Raw genomic sequence first — 26,595 nt, 5'->3', positions numbered from 1 at the left:
AAATGGGGATATGCTGCCAGCGAGAGTAGGTGTGACAATAGTTGTTGCTTGTAAAGGGAGAAGATAGTTTGGAGAGGAGAAAGTGCGACGACTCATATGAAAGGGAGAAGAGGGTAGAGAGAGGGGGTTACCACCAGAGGGGAGGGGTTGTTGGTCGTAGTTTGTCGATTGCTATTCGCCAAGCACTGTTGATCGCCAATCACCATTCACTACTGATTGCCAATCATCCTTCATTGTCGATTGCGAGGAGAGTCGCAAGGAGGGCAAGCCAATTCCTTCATTAGGCAAATCATTTCTTATTTAGGGATTCTCAGCTTCAATGTGTTTAATTTAATATATATAATCATATATATATATATATAATTAAATATATAAATTAGTGGCAAAACATACGCTGTCACTAATATAGATTTTGATGACAAATGAGAAATTATTGTCAATTAAGATATTATTTATCATAATATATTTTTTTTATCAAGAATTAAAAACTTTTGTGACATAGTTGGTAATAATATCGTCACTAATATCCAAATTTTAAGGATTTAGTGATAAATTATGGTTTGTCATCAAAATTTTATTTAGTGATAAAACTAAATATCTAATGAAATGTTTTCTTGTAGTGTTCTTGATCATTAGCTTGGACTTCTTGAGCTTACTAGCTCGGCTTCTTGAGGCTTCTATTACTATCACCTCTCTCTAATTTCCCTCCCTTGCTTAGCCTTTCCTTGTATAGCTGTAGAGGGGTAAAACTCCTTACTAGAGAAGCACTAGAGTCTAACTCTCAGTCCACACAAAGGACTCATAGATTCTCAATTGGAATCTAACTCTGAGTCTCATGTAGGGACTCCTACTCAGTCTTCTCAACTCGAGTCAAACTCCAGTTGAGCTCGGGCTTGTCTTTGGGTTGATCAAACTTAGAGTTGAGTTGTGATTAGGAATTTACTAACAGTTGACACGTAGTTACCATGTGTCATCCAAGTCATCCTCCAACGTATACAAAGATTCAAAACAGAGAAACACAAGCTTCCTTCTCGTTCATCATGGTAAGGAAGATAATCACTAAGTTCCTTCTCTCTCATTATGATATGGAAAGCAATCCTAAACTCTCTTTTCTTCCTTTATGACAAGGAAAGATATTATAAACTTTTTCCTCCCCTTCAAGATATAAAAACACATCCTAAACAGTGAAATGAGAAGAATCTCTCTCAACTCTCCTGAGCTCTACAAAACCCCCTCCACTTTGCTAACTTGAGCATCAGAGGGGTTGGGTCAGAACATCCCCTCGACGTTGGCTGGTTGTGTAGGACCCAAGCGCGTTTAAGGAGCACCTCGGAGTGGCACCAATGTGCACCTCGAGTGACCCCGAACTTCCTCCAACAGACAATTCGCACCTCGAGGTGATGCGGAGCATCAACAGACAAGACCAAGGCGCACCTTCGGACAACTCAGAACATCCTTCAGCAAAACCTCAGGAGTCCACTTGTCACCCCAACCTCACGCTCGAATCACACCCACGCAATTCGCTTAGGTTTCTGGACGGGTCCGCATTTTCGAAACAGAACCAGGCCGTGTTGGCTCTTTAGTCAACGACACTCGAGGTCACAACAAGTTGGTTTCATCATCTCTAATCATGGTTCTCCTTATTTGGAGTTGAATATGAAATTGAAGATGGGGAAACTCTGGTTCATTGGCTTCTTTTGTGAACCGCTTTGTTGAATCAGATTCTACCCTTTGTGTCCTACTTGACTATTTTGCGCCAAATGTCATGGTACTAACCTTCTTTTTAACAATGGTGTATTCATCCAAAGCCTTCTCTTGGTCGATCACCAAGTCATACATCAAAGGTAGTATCGATGGATCAAACACATTCAAGTTCTCCGTACATCTCTATGTATAGAGGAAACCGTATGAGTCTGATAGCACCATGCCCGGTATACGATCTCTGGATATTAGATAGATGAGGGACTATAGGTACTTGGTAACTAAGAACAAACAAGTCCAATGGATTGAATTCCCCTGTATCGTCTGGGGACTATAGCGTAGTGGCCTAGTACGTCCGCAGTCGATGAGTCGAGTGAATTATTATGAGGATAATAATTCGTTGAGCTATAAGTAGTTTTGATAGGTATGACTCACGGCTAGCTCGATATTTGGCCTAGAGGGTCATACACATATGGTAGGCATTGCGATGAGTAGAGGTTCGAATATGAGATATATGCCGGACCCCTCATCTTATTGGATATCCAATAAGCCTCATAATTATAGGATCATATGGATGAGATCCAATAAGAGCCGATGAGAGATTATTGGATAGAGATCCACTAATCTAAGAGGCTTTAGTAGTTGAACGAAGATCCAATACCCAATAAGGCAGGATCCATTAGGGTTAAGTTGACAGGGGACCTCTATAAATAAGAGGGAATCAGTGGTTCATAGGCTAGAGCCTTTGCTTGCCTCTTTTATTCTCCTCCCCCTCTCCACCTCAGAGCAGACTTGGAGTTTGGAGGAGCGTCGTCGTAACCCTGCTATGTGTATCACCGCTAGAGAGGAGAGCGCTTGACCTCCTTCACCCTCTCTTAGAGATCTATAGGGATATACGATCTCCGTAGGTAACATAATCTATCTCACACATGGTTTTCTGTTTCGTAGATTTTGCGCACCAATCTTCCCACGACGACGAACATATCTTTGGGAATTGAGGATTTGTTTTCTGTTCTTCCGCTGCGCATTTGATGTCGCTGAAAAGACCCTAAGCTTTTATCATAAAAGAAAGAAGGGAATAGGGATTGATCGCTTCGAGGGGATCAGCCTCCTTGATCACTTCAAGGGGATCGGCCTCCTAGGGTTTGTCCATAGACTGGAATAATATTTCATTGATTGATTGATTCATTGATTTCCGAAAAGAAAGGTTTACATCACTATTTATAGAGTTCCACCCAGAGTCCACCAGGACTTAGACTCTAATAATAAATAAATATTAAATAAATCTTTACTTGACTCTAACTGAACCAAATAGACTCAATAAATAACTGAACTAAATAGACTCAATAAATATTATTGAAAAGCTCAGAAAAAATGTCCTAACAATTCCTCCCTCTTCAAATCTGCCTTGTCCTCAAGGTTGAGTAGCATCAAACTCGGGATGCTTCTCTTTTAGCACTTTAGTCTTAGGCTATCTATAACGCATCACAACCCGTTGATCAAGTAAGTATGGTCTCCACTTTCTGACAGTGTATACAACAGGTTGGTCTTTTAGTGTAGTAATTGTTGCAAGAAACTCGTGGTCCTGTATAATCAAATTTTTCTTTGAACATTTGCTATTACAAGTTAAAATTCGTCCATCAACGATCTTTACTTCGAATCTGTCACAGCCTTCAATGTGGTAAGCTAATCGAGCTGCAACTTTCTTGTCCATAAAATTATTAGTGCTGCACGTATCAATCAAAATAGTGACAGACTGATGCTTCAAAGTTCCTCTGATTTTCATAGTTTGTGGGTTAGCATAGCCAGCCAATGTATGCACTGTATATGTGATGTCTTTAATATCTTTATCAGTTTCCGCACCTTCATGATCGAAGTCCAACTCTTCTGCTTCTGGTTCCTCCTCGATCGGCTCAATTATCATAAGTTTTCCCTGTTTGCATCGGTGCTCCTTACTCCACTTTTCATCGCAATGCCAGCATAAACCCTTCGCTAATCTTTCTTTAAGTTCTCGGGTTAGTCTGCAAGTGATAGGATTTCGGCTGGGAGTAGATGGGGTGTGTTGCTTGCTGATTACCTATTTATTGACACCTCTGTTTCGACGTTATTCCATGCTGATTTTTTCCTCATGCAGGCATGCAAATGAAATCGCAGCTATCATGGTACGGGGTTGACGAGCCTTAACTTCACACCGAATCTCCGAATTAAGCCCTTCAATAAATGTATCCAGAAGTTGTCGTTCCGACTAATCTCTAGCTTGATTTGACAATCTTTCAAACCTGCTCTAATATTCCAACACTGTAGAAGTCTGACAAAATTTGGCGAGCTGCCTATCAACATTCTCGTATTCAGATGGTCCAAAGCGAATAACAAGTCTTCTTTTAAATTGCTCCCACGAGCAGACTCCGTGGCATGTTTTGTACCAATCATACAACTGGATTGCATCTCCCTCTAGTTGGATTGAGGCTATTTCCACCTTGGATTCTTCTGGAGTTCTGTGAAAATGAAAAAAATTTTCTGCCCTAGAGATCAAAATTTTCAGATCTCCATCTTCCTATCGTGGAAATTCAACCCTAATGCGTGGGTATTGTGTTTCACTTTTCCTGTACCTCCCAATCTGTTCAACGTATAACTTGAGCTCCCATCTTGTTGGAACCCTCTAAAGTGCTCCAACAAGCTCTTTTTTGTTGCCGATTCTTAATTCTGGTTTCCAATGCTTCCATTTGTGCTTTCGCTGAGTTATCGGCAGTCATTGCGTACAATTGCAAATCGGTAATCCCTAGTTATTATTTCTGATGTCTGGTCCAGGGCATCCGCACTGTGGCCGTTGCGGTCGCTGCAAGAAGGAAGAGGTGCTACCCTATGTTTCAGTCGCTGAGTGAGATGAGAGCGCCGGGGCCTGGAAGGCGACGACTGCAACTGTTGTGACTCACGGCAGCGATCGCCGAATAGTTAGGTTGAGGCTGCGATGATGGCAACCGGCGGCATCGGCAGCGGAGGCAGAACAAGAGGGAGCGGTCGTTGAAGTGGTCGGGGTTGAGGTTGCAGTGGAGAATAGGAATCGACGGTGGCACTGCGAGGAACAAGGGCAATCGATGATTTGCCCTGTTTCCATCACTAGAGCAAGGGGAAGGCTGCGAGTATCATAGCTGGGCGGCGAGCGGTGTCGTCGCTGGCTAGGCAGTAGCAGCGACGGTGGTGGCAACCGGCGTTCGCAGCAGCAAGGGGACCCACGACTGCGACGATGGTTATTGCCCTATTTCGGTCACCAAGGATGCAGAGCAGGGGGAGCAGCGGTTGGGAGGCGAGCGGTGGTCATCGTATGGTGGCTGGCAGCAGTGGTGGGTTGGTTGGAAGGCGACGACGATGACGCTCGAGGCGACGACGATGGTTGGAAACAAGGGCAGCAAAGGTGAGTTGCCCGTGATTGCCCTGTTTTTGTTACAAAGGATGCAGAGCAAGGGGGAGCGACAGCTAGGAGACGTGCGGCGGTCGATGCACGCTCGTTCTTTCGAACTAATCAACTTTCTCTTTTACAGGTCCTTCGGGACCTGCGAGAGGTTGCAAGTGGGCTGATCTTTGTGGAGCAATATCGCAAGGGCGGTGCGCGACTTAGGCAACGCAAGCTAAGTTCGCGCCTTTGCCGCAAGGGTGCCTCGCGACTTAGGCAACGCAAGCTAAGTTCGCGTCTTGGTCGCAAGGGTGCCTCACGCCTTAGGCAATTCTAGCTAAGGCCGTGACATTGTGGTATCAGAGCAGGCAAGCACTTCGAGCGAGCAGCGAAGGAACTTCGCAGCTTCGCCATTGCAAAGCATCGTGGCGAATCAAGCAAGACGAGGCAAGCCGAACCCTTGCCCCAAGCAGCCGCAGGTGGGCTGCATGTGCACACTCGCTCTCATGCTGTTGGAGTTGCTCAAGAGGAGCGCGGCAGCGAACATGATGAGCGAGAAGTTGGCTACTCTCCGCGAGTAGAGGAAGCGCAATCTGGAGCGCTAACTGGGAAAAAGAGTCACAAGGAGAGACTCACAATGACGGAAACCCGCCTGGATGTTCTTGAAGCGAGCATGGAGGAACTCTACCATGGCCAACAAAGGCTTGTCGGGGTAGAGAGCTCGCAAGAGGAAGCAGAGTCCAGGATCGATAAGGTCGAGGCCCTAGTCGACCGACTGTGAGATGACACCAAAGACTCCGTGCAACACCTGCAGGAAGTTGTGGCGGAACTCACTTTAAGGGTGGCTATGCTCACTAGAGCACTAAATGCGGGAGGAAGCAACACCCGCGTTGCACCACCACAAAATTTGAGGGCACCCGAGCCTCACGGTTATGGAGGGGCCAGAGATGCCAAGGAGCTCGAGAACTTTCTGTTCGACATGGAACAATACTTTCGAGCTACGAGGCCTGATTCTGAAGAGACCAAAGTTTCGATAGCGACCATGTATCTTAACGGAGATGCAAAACTTTGGTGGCGAACCCATTGGGAGGAGGTCCAACAAGGTCGGTGTTGAGTCGACACATGGGAGGACTTGAAGCGGGAGTTGAGAACTCAGTTCCTACCGGAGAACACCGAGTTCGTCGCAAGAAGGAAGTTGAGAAAACTCCGCCAAAATACTTCCATCTGAGCCTATGTGAAGCAATTTTCTGCACTAATGCTGGACATCCATGGTTGCAACTTGATGTTAGTGTTGTTAGTTCCATTAAAATTTGAATTGAAACAACATAAAAATGTAATGTTTCAGATGGTTGTGGTGCTAAAGAAAATTGCCACTAGAGCTTTGCTTTCACATTCTGAGGCATCGGAAGAATTTCATGAAGGAATAATAAGATGCTTTAGGGCAATGCTTCTCAATTTGCAACCTTGCTCAATTAGTTCCTGTTCATGCAAGCAAAGGGTTATCATGCCTACATCCAAAAAGGAACATGTTAATCATTGAATGAAAAAATTGGTCCATTCCCTCATCAATATTTCGTAAGCGAAGTGAGTAGGATTTTTTTATAAACCCTGCTCATTGCATACTCCGATCGATTGCCGCACGAATAACATTAATTGCTGCTGCTGACTATAGTGATCTTTGGTATGATTAATTGTTGGGAAGCCCAAAACTGCACCTTATATGAGCTTGCTGTTGTTCCTGCAGCTGTTTCTGATCATCCCTGATGCAGCAAGACTTCCCTGACTATAGTGATCAATTGTTACCTGAATTTGGATCTGCAACATGTGCTCCAATTATTCATGTTGCTGAATTTGGATGCAGCAAGACATCGCCTCCTCTCGTCCCTTTCCTCGCAAATCGCCAGATATTCATCCTCTCTCTTTCTTGACCATATTTCTTCGTTCTTTTTTTTTTTTTCCATTCTTCTATTGTTTTGGTATCTGAAAGGACCTGAATTCTAGGTTTTCGTTGGGTTTGCATCAAACTTCTTCGTGCAAATTTCCTCATGGTCCTTTTCTTTCTTGATCAATATTTCTTCGATCTTGTCCTGTCGAATGGGTTCTTGACTTGATTTAAGTTTTTAGGTGTTGTTTTTTTTGGTGGCCAGATGAGCGAGGAGCCATAGGAGGCCGTTGATCGATTGAGGAAACTTTTGAGGACGTAGGGGCTTGTCGGTGGAAAGTGGTTTGATGACTACGATGCCAAGACTGTTCAGGTATCTCTGAAGGCGTGTGTCATGTTGTTACCAATTCTTGAAGGTGTCTTGTTTCTCTTTCAGTTGATGTTCCCTTGGACTAAGAATTGATTGAAGGCGTGAATCTTTAGGGCAGTTCACGTGGTAGTTTAATTCAGTACAGTTAAGGAATATCTGTTATTCAATAGGAAACGGAGATTGATTACGATATTTTTTATGGAATTATATGATGGTGGTTAAGAAATAGGGACTAAGTGTCATTAGTGAAAGTAGAAAGAGGTGGGTGTTTTGGGGGTGGGGGTAGTGCGATGGTTAAGTTATAAAAATAAGGGGGATGGTTTAGTTATGAAAAGAATTAGGAATTGTAATTTAGGGTGGAACTATATGGTATTGTTGGTATTTACTGATCTGATCGTAGCTCCACTAATGGACCACCTACATATTGGGCGATTCATGCCTGGTACAAGAGTACAAAGTAACTACAAGTGCATGATCTTAGAGGACATGGAGGTGTCAGCTTGCTTTGTCTGTGTGTTCGTTTAGGTACAACATATACAACAACTTGTTGGATCTTCTGCTTTCAGTAATTTTGAAAGCATTCAATATTTGATGGAATAATTTTATTGGATTTAATGTTGACAATTACCAATGGATTTTCTTATATTGGATTTAAGTTTCTCGAACAACAGAAGGATGAATCTAAAGTTTCTACCAGTGATAACTTAATCTCCTCTGGTTTTGCAGCACCTTGCTGATTCTCCTTCCAAACAAATCGAGATATTGGACCCAAATCAATCAGCATCTTCTTCAACTAAAATCGAATGCTTACAATCTGATATAGTTGGTGAGTTTGTAAAAGTTTTATAGTTGTAGTATCTTACTCTTTGAGTAACCACTTTAAACATGGAAACAATGAAATTAATATATTCCTTAGCCAATTAATTTTTACTGATATATGCAAGTCTGTAAATTTACATTCCATTGTATGTGAAAACTAACTATCTTCACATCTTTGTGGTGTCATCTCTAGCCTTAAACTAACTATCACACTTTAAACATGGAAGCGTTTATGGTTTTCTAATTATTTGGAATGAACATGCACTAGTAAAGCATGAACACATTGATAACCCAGAGGAGGTGGGAACACAACTTTCTGGTTAATGCCAATTCAACCCCAATTCAATCTGCACTCTGAAGAAGCTAATGTGAGTAAAATATGCCACGTTTGTTGAAGCACCAGCGCATGAAATTCTGTTTAATATAGGTAACAAATATTTTCCTGTTCATGTTTTTTTTTCAAGCATTAATAGCATAATCATAATGTACCATATATTTGTTGATTTTTTATTAATAGCATACTGTACCATATAACTGTTGATTTTTTTTCTAGTTCACATGTCAACGATGGTCCTTTTTCTTATTTCATTTGGTTGGATCATACTTGGTGATAGTTTGAAAAATTAATCCTTTGTTAGAATATTTATGATTACTGCCTTCAGCTTCTGTAATTGGGTTGAGATTGTCAAGATTTTCTTTGTAGATTGCAATAGAAGTGATGATATTCTTGTGTTTGCTTTAGTTGAAAGGGTTACAAGATTGGAGTATAACTATCTTCCTTAAATGAGCGTGGGTGTAATATGCCCTCCCACATGCTAAAGAAGAGTTAGAATACATTTAGTTAGCATTGTCTTCCTTGTATATTGGCATTCTTGACATAGAAAGCTAATCGTTTTGCTTTGAGCAACATGCATATATGACCCTTATCGTTGAATGACCAATATCAATTATTATTCTTACTGCAACTCAATCACTAGTTAGGATAAAGAATGCCTCTTATGGTATTGCAGCAAGGTGTTACCAAGCTGGTTTTGCCTAAATTGTGTAATACCCTTGCGTGTCTGTCTACAAAGGGGCAGCTTTCCTAAAACCACTTATGGTCCCTTAAGGATAGAAGATAGGTTAAAAAAAACATTTAACTTTCGATCCACGAGCAATCATTTTAGTAAACACATAATAGACAATGTAAGTTATAAACACAGACTTCGCAAGCTTTGAACGGTGGTTCACCATGGTCCAAAGTCCCGATAAGTGCCCACATGACATTACTACTGAATAAGGCAACGAACCAGCCTTAGATACTACCCCAAAGACCCATCTAGTCATGTGTCACCCGGGTAGCTCCTAGGTGTTGTATTAGTTGACACTCTACATCACTTCACGGAGCTAGAAAACCCTAAAAATAACTGCTTGGATGGCTTGTTTCTAGGTAATTTTGCCTTTGCGTGATGATTGCACATAACTTGCATTTATAAGTCTGAAATGATCATAAAAGCCAACCAAATTGGGGTTGTCAAATCTACTACAAGCCTTCTACATGTGTAAAGCATGAACACAGTCTTATGGATTTGCATTTGATATGTTTTTTTCTTAATTTTGCCTCAACTATTGCACTCCATTTCGAGATGGACGAAAAGCTTGATCGCATGGTGACTCACCTTAGCCTCGGGATGAAGATATGCTCGAGCCCTTGCTTGCTAAGATACTCCCTTATTATATCTTTTCTTCTGCCTCTCCTAACACATTGTAATCATTATTTTGTTGATTTTGTTGTATCGAAAGTGATAATGATGGAAAATAATAATTCGAAATGGCAGACGTCACATGATCTGCATTATACCCTCCTTTATCGATTGGGATGAGATGATCGATCGCATTCTCACTCCAGTCTTGCTGATGAGAATATGCTTGAGCCCTTACTATGATCCTCCCTTTCTCTTCTCTCACCTCTCCTTCCCAGAGTCTTGATCACAATTAGGTTTAAACTCGATTGGAATCTGAACTGAACTGACCCGGTAGTTCATTAGTTCTAAACCGAACTGGAACTAGTCCTGGGTGGTGTGGTTCCCATTCCTCGGTTTGGGAAACTAGAACTAGCAATTCCGGTTCCAAACTAGTGGTTATGGATTCAAATCGGTTAAATAGGAAAGAAAACAAAAAGAAATCACATTTAAAACTTATGATATAGTGGTTAATTTTTTGATAATTTATTTTTTTATATCAACATTTTTATGTCATTGCATTAACTATAATTATACATCTATTTTTTAAGTTTTAGAAATAAAATTATGAATTTCTTTTTCATATTTTTAAATTAGTTTTAATTAAAAATATTAAAAATTTGTCGGTTCAAATCGGAACTGCCCAAATCAGAGTCGAAATTGAAATCGGTGGTAAGTGCTGCCCCCTCCTATTTATTTTCATTGTTTTATTTTGGAATTTTGTAGCTAAAGAGGGTAAAGTAGTATTAAAAATTTTTGCTTCGTCTGCCTGTGGCCCTCCCTAATACCAAGAGGGAGGTGATCCTCCCATTTCTCTTTTCTCCCCTTTCCCTACCATTTGTTATAATTATTTGTTTGGCTTTCTTGCAAGCGAAGTCATATTTAAGAAAAGAAGCAATCAAAAAATAATGTGCTAAAACTTGTTCTCATTATTTACGACACCCTTTGAAGCTACGAGGGAGGAGATGTTTGACTGTAGGCTCATTCATCTCGCCATTGCTGACGAAAACAAGCTTAGGCCCTTGCTCATCAAAATCCTCCCTCATTGTTTCTCCGTTTGTCTCTCTTTCCCCATTGTACTCCTTGTTTTATTAGCTTTCTTGCAGGCAAAGTGACTAAGACAATTGGAAATGATAGAATTTGCCTCATTTGCTACCCTTCGTTGTCGAGATGGCCGAGAAGCTCGATCACATTCTAACTCACCTTGGCCTCGCAATGAAGATGTACTTGAGCCTTTGCTCTTCAAGATCCTCCTTATTGGACTTCACCTCGTGTGTTTTACACCCTTTGTTGTTGAAAGGGATGAGATGCTTTATCGCTTTCTCAGTTGCCTTAGCCTTATTAATGAAAACATGCTCGAGCTGCTCGTCATCCTCCCTTACTCTCTCTTCTCTCGCCACTCCATCCCCTCTTTTCTTATTAGTTTCTACTTTTTTTTTTTGCAGCTAAAGAGGGGAAAGTGACAATTGAAAATTATGTTTGTCGCCTCATCCACTTATGTTACTCTCTCTTGGCTACTTTTACCTAAGTTGTGCGGCACTCTTATGTATCCGTCCGCAAAGGTCAATATTCTCTAAACCTCCTATAATCTCTTAGGACCTGCAAAAAAGAAAATGAGTTAGAGAAAACGTTTCACTCGAGATCCACAGCTACTTGTTGTGCCTGTTGGGGCAAGAAAGGGGCGATTGCTGGCATCATACAGACGAATATTTGTACTTGATGAGTGAGGCCTAGGAAGGTATCAGACGGGACAAGTATATGCCCCGCGTTCGGCCCTGGAGGGAAAAAGTTGTGGTCATTGAATAGATATCAATAGCATCCCAGGGTTTACATCGATGGAGGCGTCTACTTGTTTGAAGGGGGGTTAGTGCCCTCTTAATCAAATGAGTTGGGTGTCGGAGGTGGCGCCTCCTCACTAGAGCACTCATTGGGAGGAATTATGGATGAATGTTCTTACGACATTCAGGCCCTTTCTATAGTGCCAAAATGTTATTGTGTTGGTACCATTGACCAAAGAGTTAGCATCGCCTAGTTTGGTCCCAAAGGTGTAAGTCCAAAGGGGGTCTGTGCGGGTCTAAGGGAATGACCTAAGTGAGAAGCTGAAGTGACAAGCGAATTCCCAAAGTGCTGCTAGCCTGTTGAAGAGGGTTTGACGCTATCCAAGGGCATGCCTTGACCTTGCCAGAGGTTGCTCTACATCTTCTCGAGGAACAACTTAGCGGTGTTTGAGGTCTTGCATAAAGGTTAGTGTTAGTGGGGATATCTCGATCCGATCCTTTTGATGTTTATGTTAGTAGCATGGAAAAGTAGATAGGGTTTAGTAGAGCTTACAAGAGCACAGATAGAGCCCCCTTGTTTGGCTTGGGGGCTTGACTTTTATACTTGAGTAGCTAGTGGCGTGAAGCTAATGGCAGGTTAGGATGCTCCTTACCCTACTTGCGGGATAAATAATGGTGATCGATGAGCACGTCCTTCGAAGGATGGCTTTAGGATGAGAAGTATCTTTTGGCCTATCCAAGACAAGCAAGGGATGATCCTCTGCGTCGTTTATCTCGAAGGAGTTGAAAAAGTCGAGCCATGTCGTCGAGCTTTATTGCGTGCATGCGGGTTTTCCCTCGATCATGATTGGGGATGCTAACAAGCAAAAGGTGAGAAGTGAGCCTTGTTAGCCTTTTTCTATGGGGCGAGACAAGCGGGGCGGATGGATTATTCTCACGTCGGCGACTAAAGAGGATTGATGGAAGTTACCCATCCCTTTACTTATGTAGTTTCGATAGCCTAAGTGACAGAATGAGTTGACAATATTGTCAATTTTTTTTTATCAATTTTCATGACCGAAGTAGTCATATTGATCACCTACCCACCTACTGCTGCATGTTGAAGAATAAGATAGTCTCGAAAGGGTCGTCATGACTCATTGGCATGCCATTGAAAAGTCGCAAGTTCACGGTCACAACGATGGATCGGCTATCCCCTTCAAACCCGGCACCTTTTTTCTTGGAGCCAACCGGTGCTTGAAAACTCCAAAACCGTCAGCAAATTTCAATCACTGTAGCATCTAATCAATTTAGTAATATTCTGACAGCAGAACATTGAGATTTTTTTTTTAGTTAAATCTCTGAGCTTTTCAATTGATTTGGATCACCAATTCAGTTACGATGCTTTTGGCACCTCTATACAATATAGTATTTTAATATAAAACTAATATTAGTAAGGTATAAATAGTTAAAATAAAAAAACAAACTAATATATTATTTTTTTATGATATTTTAAATAGATATTCTTATTGATTTGGGTAAAAAAAGATGCAAAAGAAATTGAGTTTAGCAGAGATAATATTTTTATCACATATAAAAAACACTATAAGACTACACAAAAAAAAAAACTTTATAGCTGAAGAACAATGATTTAAAATCCAATACAATTTACTTATCATCACATATTTTATTAGTTTGTGAAGAACAACATATGGGAAAAAAAACCTGGATTTCTATGTCAGGTAATTATAATATTTCTGATACGTCCATAAAATATCATATATCTATACGAAACTCTGTTTACCATATAGATCAATAAGATAATCTGTCAAGATCATTTTCAAAAATAAATAAAAAAATACTGATGAATAAAAAAATAATGTATTCTGCTGGAATTAGATTGTGATTATGGAAGTTGCTTCACATATCACAAGCACAAAACATATTATTTTTTTGGATAATTGTCTCAGAAAAACTCTAAATATTATTATTTTTCGTTTATTTATTTCTGTAGAGAGTTTCATTTTATCTCAATGAATGATTTTATCCTTATATTTAAACTATCAAAACTTTACCAACTAAGCTAGCTAATCTTACGATTATTTTTTATTTTTCAAAAATATAAAGACTCTATCATATTATTATAATATTTTAAGATCAAATCATGCCTTCCTCGCTTGTAAAAAAAAAAGTATATACACATAAGGAAATACATCCTATAGAATACATGGATGTAGATGATTGCGTCATCATTGCACATCATTGAAGCTTCAAAATTAGCATATACATAGGTTAACAGTATATATACTATTTGCACATCATATAGGTTATCAAGAAATAGTATTTTCACATCATATATAGGTTAACATTATATATGATTATATGATGCTATATTTCTACCACAACCATGATTATTAGCACAATTAGTATTTGTTTTCCGCTAACCATCCCATCATGTTGACGGAAGAAGTCCTTTCTGTAGTTCCTTGACGTTTGCATCCACCAACAGCAATACACAGCGACAAATTTTTATTCTATTAAACTTGTGCGAGTTTGACTAGTTGATCTGATGTGAAAGGAAATTATTTTGGTAATGTTATAATTTAGAATTTCAATGCCAGATAATTGCAAGCATTGACCGTATAACATAAACACGTAACGCGTAAATTGGAAGAGGCAATCGGTGAGGATATGCATCTATTCCCCGTTCTTTTTTTTAGGCTAAACGTTCCAGTTTCTTCTGGCAATGAACCACTTAAGAAAGTCTACATTCTCGATCATCATTAGCGTGTTTCTTTCCATCACGTTTTTCTTCAAAAAAGTGAATCTATTTGACGTTTTATACATGAGAATCTGAAATGTTAAATTAAATATGATTTTGGTTTAAAAGTCTTAGTTAAGATGGGAGATTCTATGTAGGCGGAGTTAAAATTTGAGTTTATTTTTAATTAGAAGAAGACATGAGGTAGAGTTAAAAAGACTCAGATAATCTATGAGTTATCATTCGAGTTTTAGCTTTGAAACTTCTCTATTCTTCTGTGTAATCACTCCTCTATGATTTTTCGATATCCACATCTTTTTAGAGATTTTTCAACAAGTTACTCGATGTATAGCTTCACAAGCAGGCAGACATTTTGTTCCGCTTTGGATATACTTCTGACGCAGTAGGTGGCAGGGGAAGTTGGTGACCGGAGTTTGGTAAAGCTTTCAACTCCAACAACCCTTGTGCTGCGCAAAATTCCAATATGTCGTGTGTGCTGGTCAGCATCAGGCAGCAGTTGAGTGAATCGGTCTTACTTAATAAAGACAAGCCGAAGTAGTGGATGACCAACGGCACTTGGAGTGTGTTGAATGCATGAGGTCGATCGATCAAAGGCGTACCAGACTGGGGTTCAATCTATTAATTTACCAGTCGATGGTAGGTGAGTTCAATGCAATATCTTATGATGCGACATTGCGGTCTCTTCTACTATCCAAGAGCATGATCTGGAGCATGGTGGTAGAGGGAGACGCTATATAAGCCGCCCAAGGACGTGCTCTTGCCATTCATCACCCTTAGCGATCCTGTAACCTTCTCTTCTACGACCTGCAACAATGGCCGCCATCCACGCCTCCCGCAAGACCACAAGATCTGAAGGTCCGGCCACCATCATGGCCATCGGCACCGCCAATCCCCCCAACCTCTACGAGCAGAGCTCTTACGCGGACTTCTACTTCCGGGTGACCAACTCGGAGCACATGCAGGAGCTCAAGCAGAAGTTCCAGCGTATCTGTGAGTCATCTGATTATTCTTCTATGAAGAGTGTGACAGGGAATGAAAGTGTTGCTTGTTCTGTGTGTGAAGGTGACAGGACCATGATCAAGAGGCGTTACATGCTGCTCACGGAGGAGATCCTCAGAGAGAAACCAGGGATGTGCTCTTATATGGGGACCTCCTTCGACGAGCGGCAGGACATCGTGGTGGAAGAGGTGCCGAGGCTCGCCAAGGAAGCCGCCGCCAAGGCCATCAAAGAGTGGGGCCGCGACAAGTCGGAGATCACCCACTTGCTCTTCTGCTCCACTAGCGGCATCGACATGCCCGGCGCCGACTACCGCCTCATCAAGCTCCTCGGCCTCCCGCTGACTGTCAACCGCATCATGCTCTACAGCCAGGCCTGCCACATGGGTGCTCAGATGCTTCGCATCGCCAAGGACATCGCGGAGAACAACAGGGACGCCCGCGTGCTCCTGGTCGCCTGCGAGGTCAACACCCTCATCTTCCGAGGACCGGACGAGCGCGACATCCAGAGCCTGGCAGGCCAGGTCGCGTTTGCCGACGGAGCAGCAGCGGTCATTGTCGGCGCGGATCCAATCCAAGGCGTCGAGAAGCCCATCTTCGAGATCATGTCTGCTGCGGAAGTGACGGTGCCGGAGAGCGACATGGCCGTGGGAGGGCAACTCAAGCAGGTCGGCCTCACCTTCCATTTCATGCGCCAGCTTCCCATGCTCATCGCCAACAACCTAGAGAAGTGCCTCCAAGAGGCATTCAAGCCCCTGGGCATCACTGACTGGAACGAGGTCTTCTGGGTTTCGCACCCGGGGAACTGGGGGATCATGGACGCCATCGAGGCCAAGCTGGCGCTCCAGAAGGGGAAGCTCCGCTCCTCGAGACATGTGTTCAGCGAGTACGGGAACATGATGGGCGCCACCGTTCTCTTCGTCATGGACGACGTCAGGAAGCGGTCGACGGTCGAGGAGCGGACAACCACCGGCGACGGGCTCGAGTGGGGATTCCTCTGCGCCTTTGGACCTGGGCTGTCCATTGAGACTCTGGTGCTCCACAGTGTACCGCTCTAGGGTTCTTAGCCGCAAAAGAGAGAGAGAAAAAGATCCAACATTACCTAAAATTATTAATCCTCGTTCTATATAGTTTTGCTTTTTTATTTCTAAGCCTGCAAGAAAATAATGTAAATTATATCTGATATATATGAACTACAATATTCTATTGGATATCTTAAACCAAAAGTGAATATATATATATATATATATATATAATATGAAAGTGTTGAATAGGCAATAAGACTTTGTTAGCTATACCAAACTAACATATTGAGGGTGATTTATAGATTCATTAAGAATAGAAGCCTTGGAAGGTAAATGTATTCTTAAGTATACTTTCTATAAGCTCCAAGTTAATAATATTATAAGGGTATCCTTAATGGCTGTTGTGCCCACCAATAGAGCTGTCTTGTGTAATATATTTCTTCAACTTATAGTATTAATTGTGAGCCTCCTTCACCTTTTATCATCATGTGAAGTTTTATTTGTCTGTCTTATGTCATCAACCAATTTTATTTTTCGACTGGCTGGCACATTCCTCCGCCCCAAGCACTATTGTAGTTGCACGAACCCAACCTTCCTCCATTGTGCACTTTTGCCTTCTTCGGTGTCACACTCCACCGCCTTTTGCCAACTAGTAAGTAGCATCTCCTTCTTGACCCTTTTTTTTAGGTCTATATGTGGTAACAATAACTTTTATTAAATGATTTTCTATTTTCCAAACTAGCTTGAGAAGTTTATTTAAAGATATCTTATTTTCTTGGTTTTGTTATATTATTATCAACTTATGATTAAGTAGGTACGAGTTACAACATCATACTACTAGATAGATAATAAGAATACCTCGATTTGCTTGCTCAATATATATTTTTTAAATTCTAAATAAAATAATATATTTTAATATTTTAATATTTTAATATTTGCAAGTGCTTAGCAAGCATTTCACACATTTAAGGTTTTGGCACCTTTGTGCCTTTAAAGTTTTAGATTGATGTACTCATCTTCTAGATTAGTAGTAGTAATTATGATGATTAAATTAGCATAATTAGTTAGATAATAATTGTTAGGAGAAAAAATTGTTAACATGTTGATTTACCTGATTTGAACTCACAGATGTACAAGATTATCCGATATGTCATCGAGGTAAAAATATTGATCTTTACTAAAGTCAAAAAAGGTTTTCGGACTCTGTTTTCACGTCCAAATTAATAATTCAAAATGTGTAAATACGCACATGAGTGGTCTAAAAAGATGTCCTTGTAGTTAATAGTCCCTAACAATTTTTTTCCTAACAATAATAAACCTTCGACTATCAATTTTAGATATATATTTTAGATATGCTACCTGAGGCTATAAATTTTTGTGGTCGGGGCTTAGTCTAACGTATCACAATGCTTATTTAATAAATTCTGCAGCACTAGGAGGACTACTACATGCTTGACAATTTACCTAAGCCAAAATTTTAATGGGCACGAAATTTTAATCTGTCCGTTTAGCGTGCCAAATTATAGTCCACTCTCGTCTGGAATTGGGCTAAACTTGACATATGCTGCTGCTATCTAGGCCTAGAAGAGATACTTTCATGTTGTTATCATTTTACTTATGTCTGTCAGCATAGTGGCTTCTTAAGCAATTGAATTATATATATATATATATATATATATATATATATATATAATGCTGAGTACCGCACACTCATAGCTTCCTTCATCACTGAGCTTTCCACTTGGAGCACCAGTATCCTGTAGCACCTTTTTCTGTCCTGACAATTCATCACTTGGAAGCATAATAATCAACCATCATATTGGTGGAAGACATTTTCCCCCTAAATATCAAGTAAGAAAAATTGTCTCATTCAAATATAAGATATGATTGCATATCTTGATTGCCTCCGGAAGCAAGAAGATGCAGCTGTACTGTTGAAGCTTTGTATTTTCGGCAGTCACCGAAATCAGTTTCCTGAGGAAGGTGCTTTGCGTCACTGGAATTTTTGAATCGAATAAATAGATTCGTCGAAGGCTTGAAAACTATTGTTTACAAACAAACAATATAAGCCTTTTGAAAGTCATGAACAAGTTTATGATGGTTATAAACATCTATATCATGATATTATTGGAGATATAACTGATGATGATGCACCACTAAGAAGAGTCCGAAAGGTTTATAGAGACAATATATAAGATGGATAAGTTAATGCAAGAAACACATTAGGTATAGATAAAATTTATGTGATGATTAATTAAGGCATTCGAAGGTGAGCTAGGATTAATGAAAAATATATCTGACTGTTGGAAGGTATATTAATCTAAAACTCTGAGGTTACTTCATATGTAAATTCGATATCTAACTGTTGGAAACACATATCTTACTGTGTGTGGGATCATTCCTCCATATGTTCCGATAAAAAACTAGGACATCCAGGTCCCATTTTTTTGTGACAATTTTTCCTCCTGAGTCGTGTAATTTTGTTGTTACCTCCGATGCAGAGCAGAGATTTTAATTTTAATTTTAATTTTTTTTTGGGAGGGGGAAGGGGGTGGAAAGGAAATCGGGTGTGAAGTTTCCAATCCCTGGATCATCAAACGACCAACTAAAGGAATTATTCAGACATCGTGCAAATAGGCACGGCACGTTGTTGTCTAGCAATATAAGTTGTTGGAATTCTTTGCCCTTTTATCCACCTGCATTCTAAAAATTATTAAATGGCCGTCACCTGCGCTACCCTCCCCAGTAGAGTCTCCGCCTCCGCCTCCGCCTCCGCCTCCGCCTGTTTCCCCTTCAGCTATTCCTTAAATCCCAGTCTTAATTCCCAGCCGAAATCAAGGAAACCCCCTCCACCCATCACCATCTCCGCCAACCCATCCCACGTCGATCCCTTCCAGCTACGGGACCTCCTCGCCGCCGCCAACCACTCTTGCCACCGCTTCCCGGCCCTCACCCCGGACGGCCGAGCCGAGTCTGCCGATCCGGAGAAGCTCCGCGTGGCCCTCCACCACAGTTCCGTTGTTGTCTCTGTCTTCTGCCGATCGAAATTCTTGGCTGAGGACGGCTGCGGCGAAGGCCGCTATGACGTCTCCCCTTTTACCTTCGAGAAATTGTTCGACAGGGTCATGCCTGCAGAGCGGGACCGACGGTTGGTGGGCTTCGGTCGAGCAGTTTCGGACGGTGGATTGACAGCTTCCATTCACGATGTCGTGGTAAGGTCGATCAAGTGTTTGCTTTTGTTCACGAGATATAAGGGTTCAAAAAAATACAACTTTTAAAGAAAAATGCAACTATTTGTAGTTGTCTGACCGCTTATTTCACTATGTTGCTCCGAACGTTATTAGCAAGCCGTCATTTTTTGCAATCACATCGGATGAGTATTATTCTTTAGAATTTAACCAAATCAAATGTCTTCGTTTGCAATTTTGTTGCCGGTGACAATTGTACAGGATGAAAACATGTTCTCTCTCAAGTGAAACATATTTAGGCATCTAGGTGTTTGATTGTACAAGGAAATGCCATCTTCTTGTTCTGCATTATAACAATCATGTTAAAACCTCAATGAAAATGTCTAAGCTATCACAACACTAATTGAAGCGGGTTCATGTTTTTTTTTTTAATTTGTTCAGTTGCATAATTCATATCTTGACGAAAGACATAATAACCTTCCATAGAATTCGTACATAAACCCTTTTTGTTAGTGTTGTGTTTCTTGTTTTATACTAGCTCTTTATCTTCATCTTTTACTTAGCAAGATCCGAACTAGTTTTGTACTTGCTTCATCATTTGTTATATAATGTGGATATGTAGAGATATTTTATTTGAAGAATTACTATATCAAATGCATTCTAATCTTACTACCATATTTGCATTTCCAATCTCATGGAACGTCATAGGTTACCCTAGATAAGGAACTGTACAACACAAAAATAAGAAAATTTCTAAGCCATGTTAAAAATGAAAAGTAATTCCGTGAAGAAGTTTCTTTTGGCTCCCTTAAGGTTGCAGCTCTATCAAAAGCTTAAGTTGATAGGAAAGGTCCCAACTTATATCTAACCTCTAATGTACCCACGGTGCACATACCAACAAATTTTGCACATCAGATGAGGAAATTTGGGGCTTAACAATGTGGACTAGCCAAGATAACTTTGCAAACCAAATACCAACAAGTTTTGCACAAAGACTCATTTGCCAATGAGTTTAACACTAGGTACTGTAAAATGGGGCAAAGCTAACATTCAAACTGACGACTTACTCCAATACCATGATAAATTATTAGTTGGGTTATCATTATTCCCAAAGGACTTAGCTAATAAGAACGAGCCCAACTAATTTAAACTTCCAATTCTTAGCGTGAAATCTTTCACTTTATAAGGAAGTGAATTTCATTCGGTGAAAAGACCAACTAGAAGTACCAATGATCATTTCAATAATGTTTGTATGGATGTTTTAATGGCTTTAGCAGATATATTATTTTAAAAGGATTCTTACTCCCATTGTTTGAATGATCAATCAACAGCTTAGTTAATTGAGTTCCAGACCTTGTATCACATTATTATATGGTACCATCTAGACTATTACACTATTGCAAATATTCATGTCATTTATATTAAGTTCCTTTCAGGTTGTCCCTTCTTTACAGGGGCGGGGTATCGGACGAAAGATAGTTGAACGAATCACAAGGTAGGAATATCTAAATTCTAAACTTGTAAATGCTGTTTGAAGTGTAACTTGCTTCAGCATTTGGAATTCTTTGTATGACTTATATCCCACTTCGGCAACTAATAGCATGGATTCCAGACAACTCTGTTATTGTTCAATTTCAGATATAACCATATTCAACAGCGTGTAAGTCATCAAAATCATTGCTTTAGGTTCTGAATCTGTGAACAGCTTTTTGAATGTTTATTGCATGCCCTAAAGTTTTGTTGTCACACTTATATTTTGATAATAGAAACTTACACACTTATAATTTGACAATAGAAACTATTGATAGAAACTTACACATTTATAGTTTGACCGCCATTTGACAACAGAAACTTACACACTTTTACTTTTCCTGTCACAATATGGGAAGTCTCAGATCTCACATGATATTGAAAGCTTTAGTTGCTTGTAATAATTGAATCATCCTAACATTATTTGCCTATCTACTAGTCCATACTGTTTTTTTATAATTTTGAAATTGTTTATCTACAGGATTATTACTGGTAGAGGCATATATGATATCTCAGCCTTGTGTTCAGAAAATGAGAGGTACATCCATTATGTTTCTTTATACTTTGTAGTTTCATCCTGCTCAAGATCAAACATGATAGTTTCTTCTGTTGGAGGGTGGGAGAGTTACATAATCCGATGGATGAAATAGTCTTTCTTCAATTGTTGCTGCAAATGCTTGATCAGTATTAAGAATACATCTATTCTTTTTTGTTGTGTCACTATCCTGATAAACTTTCCAACAAATATTCTTAATTAAAATTTCACTTATGGAAAAAAAAAGACTTTCCAACAAATATTTTTCTGTTAGAATTACTAATTCTATGTTTTGTTCTTGGTTTCTAATTCTGTTAGAATTACGAATTCTAACAGAATTACTAATTCTGTTAGAATTACAAATGATATGGAGTTTTTTACTATTATTACTATACTGCAGACATGTCTTCTAGAGAGAAAGGAGAATTTCATATATGATGAGGACTTGAGGCCATCCTTTTGTAATGCTTTGATGAATTCCATGAATTATAAGTTTGTCGGATCTCTCTTGGACAATTTTAGGTTCTATAAATTACATTGCATGGTATACAAATGATGATATTGATAAGATGGCTCGTCACACCACCATTAGATAAGCATTGTGTATGCCTAATGTTCAAACAGCAAGATACTAAGTATCACTTGAGTAGCGGATCCTGATAGGCTGTTAAAATTTATTTACATTGGATGATAGCTTTTCTGTATTCTGCTCACCTGAACATAACAGGGTCACTAAATAGGAAATAAAAAATTTGTGCGTTCTTGTTGAGTTGTTTCTCTCTTTATCAGGAGAACAGGAAAATATCACATACCACTTTCTGATGGTTGACAGAAGCTCCTTTCAGGCAGATCATTCGTGCTTTGTTTAGTGTTCAATGGGTAGTGTCAGAGTGCTGCAATTACATGGAGATGCTATATCTCCCGTTGGAAGTCTTGATTGCATCTCAGTTTCAGAATGGGAGATAAGAGAGTGCTTGTACAACGGAACAGTGGTTGGTTTATTTAATTCGACTCAGTTCAGGTCTACTCAAACCAGTTAGGATTAAAACTCATGGACACAAGAAATGCTTTTATTGCTCATCAACACTGAACCCAGTGCTAAGGGTCTTGTTTCTGGAAGCATGTCCACAAAAAATTGCCTGTTTTATCAGCATAGGCTAGACTTAAATCCTTGATTCAAAGGTTAGTAGCACAGGTTATCACTTTCGAAATAGTGAGGGGAAATTATGGAAGTTCATATATATTGCCAATGAAAGATGTTTTCTGAAACAACTTGTGGATAAGAGAGGTGGACATTTGTGTGAAGTAATTAACCTTGTTTGTACCATGAAATACTTGTAGTGTATGCTAGTACAGCTAACTAGAAGTTGGTTATCCTCGGACTAACTAGTTCTTGTGCATCAAAGGATTCTTGTTGAACTAGTGCACAAAACAAAAATATATAGTCGTCTTCTTCTTGCAACTTTGTGTAATATCATTTTATAACCGTTCTTTAGGAGTAAATATTCATATTTGCAAAATATCTACACAAATGATTGCTGAACTGAGACATATGATCCTGTGTTCAAGTATTTATATGGGGCCAAGGGTGTAGCAGTACCCTTTTGGCAATGTGGTTGGCTCATGCCAATCAACACGTGGATTGTGTCATACCACCAGTACATGTTCTGACCAGGAACATACTGGGAGTGGTATACAAAATAATCCTTGTTTGCATTTTAGTCCTCAGCATCTTTCTCAAATCGATGAGAAATGTGCTTCTGATAATCTTAACTTTAGGAGCTAGAGTAGCACTTGCCTTTTGCCTAATGAGTGACACATTATTTTGTCAGCTATCAAAAGAGAGATTATTAAATAGAATGGCATATTCTAGACATCTGTCTAGCTTAAAGCTGAATGGCATATAACTGGTCCTGGTCTGGCTCTTCACTATAGACTGCTGATTTGGTGCTACAAACATTTTAACAGATGTTGTTTTAAATTAGTTTAGGAGCAATGTATCTAGAGCATTCGGTATTGGCAGACAAAAAATAAAACTTTGGCAACCATCTCTTCTTGTTCCTTTTTATTTTATTGCAGTACTTTCTGTAATTATCTTGGCTTGTTATTATGGGTGATTTTTTATTTGATAGGGCGAACAGATTGAGAATGTATCTGTAGGCACTTGAGTGGTTTGCTTTCTTTTCTTTTAGTGGCCGTTTGTACGTCAAATCAAAATGCTATCATTTGCATATTCAGGACAGCAAAGGTAGCTTAAGAAACAGATCAAGAGCATATACAAATATATAAAAAAATGATTCTTCTGATGGATTTTCTTATTTACCACATTAATAAAGCCACTAAAGTTTCTTTTCCTGCCAAACAAAATATTCTTTCATGTTTAGAATTTCTTTATCAAATCATTTTTGGTTTGTTGTGCTTTATGAATGCAGAGCAATTGATGTGTCTCCTTAATCACTAATTGATGTTCATATGCTTATGTGTAATATCAGCCAACTTGGTGAACTGGATCATCAACTTCTCTAAAATCTTGTATTATATCAACTATTATAATTTTTACATAATAGCCTAATCAAGCTATCATATTTGTCTGTGCTTCTTTTCCTAACATTATGGTTTCTGGTACCTTGATCAGTAACTGAGCAACATTAGTTTGTACATAAAAGAATTGGGATATACTTGTAGCTTTTTTCTGATGCACTATTACAGGCAAGCCTTCCCATTTGGTTGTTTTCACTCTTGATTGTATGGTAATGTGCTAGCAATTATGTTATGTATGGCTTGGGAAAAAGCCAGCTGCAATGTTAGTGTGCAATTTTTGCAGCTTGTTTTTGAAGGCATGCGGATTTGGAGAGGATTGCCTTGGGTCTACTACGATGATGTATACACGAACTGCCACGGGATTCCTGACCAACAATCAAGCAATCCAACCTGCTGGTAGAATGCTACTTTTGGTTCCTCCTGCTCGAGTCCCATGCCATTGTAAATAGAATTCAGCCGGAGAATGTATGAGGTAGAAAGTTATCTTCAACAACTCTTGCTATTTAACTTGTTCTTATTGGCATGCTTTATGTAGGGGGCGAGAAAAACGTGCATGGACCAACTTTTGCCTCAGCTTATCTCTAACTGCTTCTGGTGACCATAAATTGTTGGTAACATCAGTGGGGAGGTAATGAATGGCTATTGGCTGCAAGAAATGATCTTCCTATATTTATATAGCAAAAATATATACAGCGGACAGAAGGAAGGAAATTTGCTTCCTTTTTTGACTTGGTGAAGTTGGAATAGTTTCTTATTTGTTTTCTCCTGCGAGAGCCCTTTCTGAAACACATCGTTTGTTGCAAAAAGGTCCAATTTGCTGCTTTGTTGCTTCCTGAAGTAAAAACTCGGACTGGAATTATTCCGGAGTTCAACTGTCAGCAAGACCTTGGATTGAGGGAGGTAGTTTACAGTGGCATTTCCATTCTTGTCCGAGGAAACATAAAGATTTTATATCAAATCCATGTGGCATGACTGATGGTTGGTACCGCCTTTAAAGAGAGGTCAAAATACGATAATGTTTCTCACAATTTTCTACATGGTTTGTTTTGAATCCTCTCACAGGAGACCGCCTCCCCCACTCCCCACCTTCCCACCACTGTCACCGGTTGTTGTGGACATTGTCCTCGAGTGCTTTTTGTTTATTTTCCTTTTGTTTCGCTTCCTCTCGGTGATTGGTGATGGGAGGAGAAGAGAATAAAGTAAAAAAAAAAAACAAAAACAAGAAAACAAAAAGAATAATATCGGTGTCACTTTTAGGTTGACCTAAATCTATTTCGTCGGCGAATTGATAAAAATCGGATCTTTTGCCAGCAGTTCACATCATATTTACCATCCCGAGTTTTCAACTCTTTAGGTTACTTACATTCTCGAAATGATTAATCTCTCATAGACTTGTGTGATGGATGGACTGATAGATATTAGATAGTCTACGCATATCAGTTGCATGAAATATTTTTGGGGTGATAACAATCAAATTTTGGAGTAAATAAATTAAATAATAGTGCAGTCCCACCACAAAAATCAATTATTATTATTTATAATCTCCTTTTTTATTTTTTATAATTTTATTTTAAAAATATTTCTAAACAACCTTGCAACCTAAGACTTTTCTTTTCCTTTCCACCTTGACCCATTGGAATTAAAGATATCGAATAGCAATTTCTTTTTTTCAAAAAATGAGAGACCCGCAGCTTGTTTAACGTAATCAATCCTTCCAGCACTAATGGATCACATCTCGAAGAACACTCGCACTGGAAAAAAAATCTTCAGCCAATGCACACGATGCAGGACCCGCCTAAGGTCATACGCACAGATGCAACGCACTAAGCAATAATCACAAAAGAAAAGCTGCAATGAAATCTTTTGCTGCACAATCCATCCAGCTAATAATGCAAGACTCATGTGCTATTTGTTTACGGAAGTCAACAATGAAAGTTTAAGAATAACATCAACACTTATAATGATTCGAGTCGAGCCGAGCCTGATGGGCTAACTAACCTATCAACTTCGTTTGGTCTAAACCACTTACCAAAATGCTGAAGTTGATAGTAGTACACTCATCAGACCCTTATAAGTCAATTTTAATCTTGTTCACTTTCGATGTGGGACTAATCAAGGGTGTTACAATCACCTTTCCTACTCAAGTCCCCTCACCATACCCAAATGCTAGGTCGACTCTGATACCAAATATAATGGCTCGAGCCTGATGGGCTAACTAGCCTATCAACTTCATTTGGTCTAAACTATTGACCAAAATACTTAAGTTGAAATTGATAGTAGTATACTCAGCAGACCCTTATAAGTCAATTTTAATCTTGTCCATATTTGGCAAGATTGTTATCGCACTCAGTATGGAT

General features: G+C 39.6%; 2 protein-coding genes and 1 long non-coding RNA gene across 8 annotated transcripts in view; all 3 read left to right on the top strand.

Moving 5' to 3' along the window:
- Positions 1 to 8,638, top strand: part of LOC135674870 (uncharacterized) — an 11,532-nt gene extending 2,894 nt beyond the window's left edge. The window contains exons 3-5 of one of the 2 annotated variants that reach the window (XR_010513755.1): positions 6,837 to 7,140; positions 7,240 to 7,347; positions 8,071 to 8,638. This is a non-coding gene — a long non-coding RNA (uncharacterized LOC135674870). Of the gene's footprint in view, positions 1 to 6,836; positions 7,348 to 8,070 lie in introns of both variants that reach the window. The other variant, XR_010513754.1, reaches the window with a different exon arrangement.
- A 6,537-nt stretch (positions 8,639 to 15,175) lies between these two features.
- On the top strand, positions 15,176 to 16,630 carry LOC135674869 (curcumin synthase 2-like). The gene is made up of 2 exons (XM_065185120.1): positions 15,176 to 15,413; positions 15,486 to 16,630. The coding sequence occupies exons 1-2, from the start codon at positions 15,236 to 15,238 to the stop codon at positions 16,475 to 16,477; spliced, it is 1,170 nt and encodes a 389-aa protein (XP_065041192.1). The 5' UTR covers positions 15,176 to 15,235; the 3' UTR covers positions 16,478 to 16,630.
- A 2,407-nt stretch (positions 16,631 to 19,037) lies between these two features.
- LOC135674867 (GCN5-related N-acetyltransferase 3, chloroplastic-like) lies at positions 19,038 to 25,004 on the top strand. 5 transcript variants are annotated; one of them, XM_065185117.1, is made up of 5 exons: positions 19,050 to 19,656; positions 21,087 to 21,127; positions 21,644 to 21,700; positions 24,522 to 24,710; positions 24,774 to 25,004. In XM_065185117.1, the coding sequence occupies exons 1-4, from the start codon at positions 19,162 to 19,164 to the stop codon at positions 24,685 to 24,687; spliced, it is 759 nt and encodes a 252-aa protein (XP_065041189.1). In that variant the 5' UTR covers positions 19,050 to 19,161; the 3' UTR covers positions 24,688 to 24,710; positions 24,774 to 25,004. The 5 variants fall into 5 exon arrangements, with proteins under 5 accessions (XP_065041191.1, XP_065041189.1, XP_065041188.1 ...); XM_065185116.1 differs by having other exon boundaries at positions 19,054 to 19,656; positions 21,069 to 21,127; positions 24,522 to 24,634; XM_065185115.1 differs by having other exon boundaries at positions 19,063 to 19,656; positions 21,069 to 21,127.
- The last annotated feature ends 1,591 nt before the right edge of the window (positions 25,005 to 26,595 follow it).

Source organism: Musa acuminata, chromosome BXJ1-5, assembly GCF_036884655.1.
Source record: "Musa acuminata AAA Group cultivar baxijiao chromosome BXJ1-5, Cavendish_Baxijiao_AAA, whole genome shotgun sequence".
Classification (NCBI taxonomy): domain Eukaryota; kingdom Viridiplantae; phylum Streptophyta; class Magnoliopsida; order Zingiberales; family Musaceae; genus Musa; species Musa acuminata.
Note: the sequence above shows the minus strand (reverse complement) of the source record. Positions and strands in the feature narration are given on the sequence as shown.

Coding starts and splice junctions, on each gene's coding strand:
- LOC135674869 (XM_065185120.1), top strand. CDS start 15,236: ATGGCCGCCATCCACGCCTCCCGCAAGACCACAAGATCTGAAGGTCCG. Junction 15,414..15,485: donor GCAGAAGTTCCAGCGTATCT/GTGAGTCATCTG, acceptor CTGTGTGTGAAG/GTGACAGGACCATGATCAAG.
- LOC135674867 (XM_065185115.1), top strand. CDS start 19,162: ATGGCCGTCACCTGCGCTACCCTCCCCAGTAGAGTCTCCGCCTCCGCC. Junction 21,128..21,643: donor ATAGTTGAACGAATCACAAG/GTAGGAATATCT, acceptor GTTTATCTACAG/GATTATTACTGGTAGAGGCA. Junction 21,701..24,521: donor TTGTGTTCAGAAAATGAGAG/GTACATCCATTA, acceptor CAATTTTTGCAG/CTTGTTTTTGAAGGCATGCG.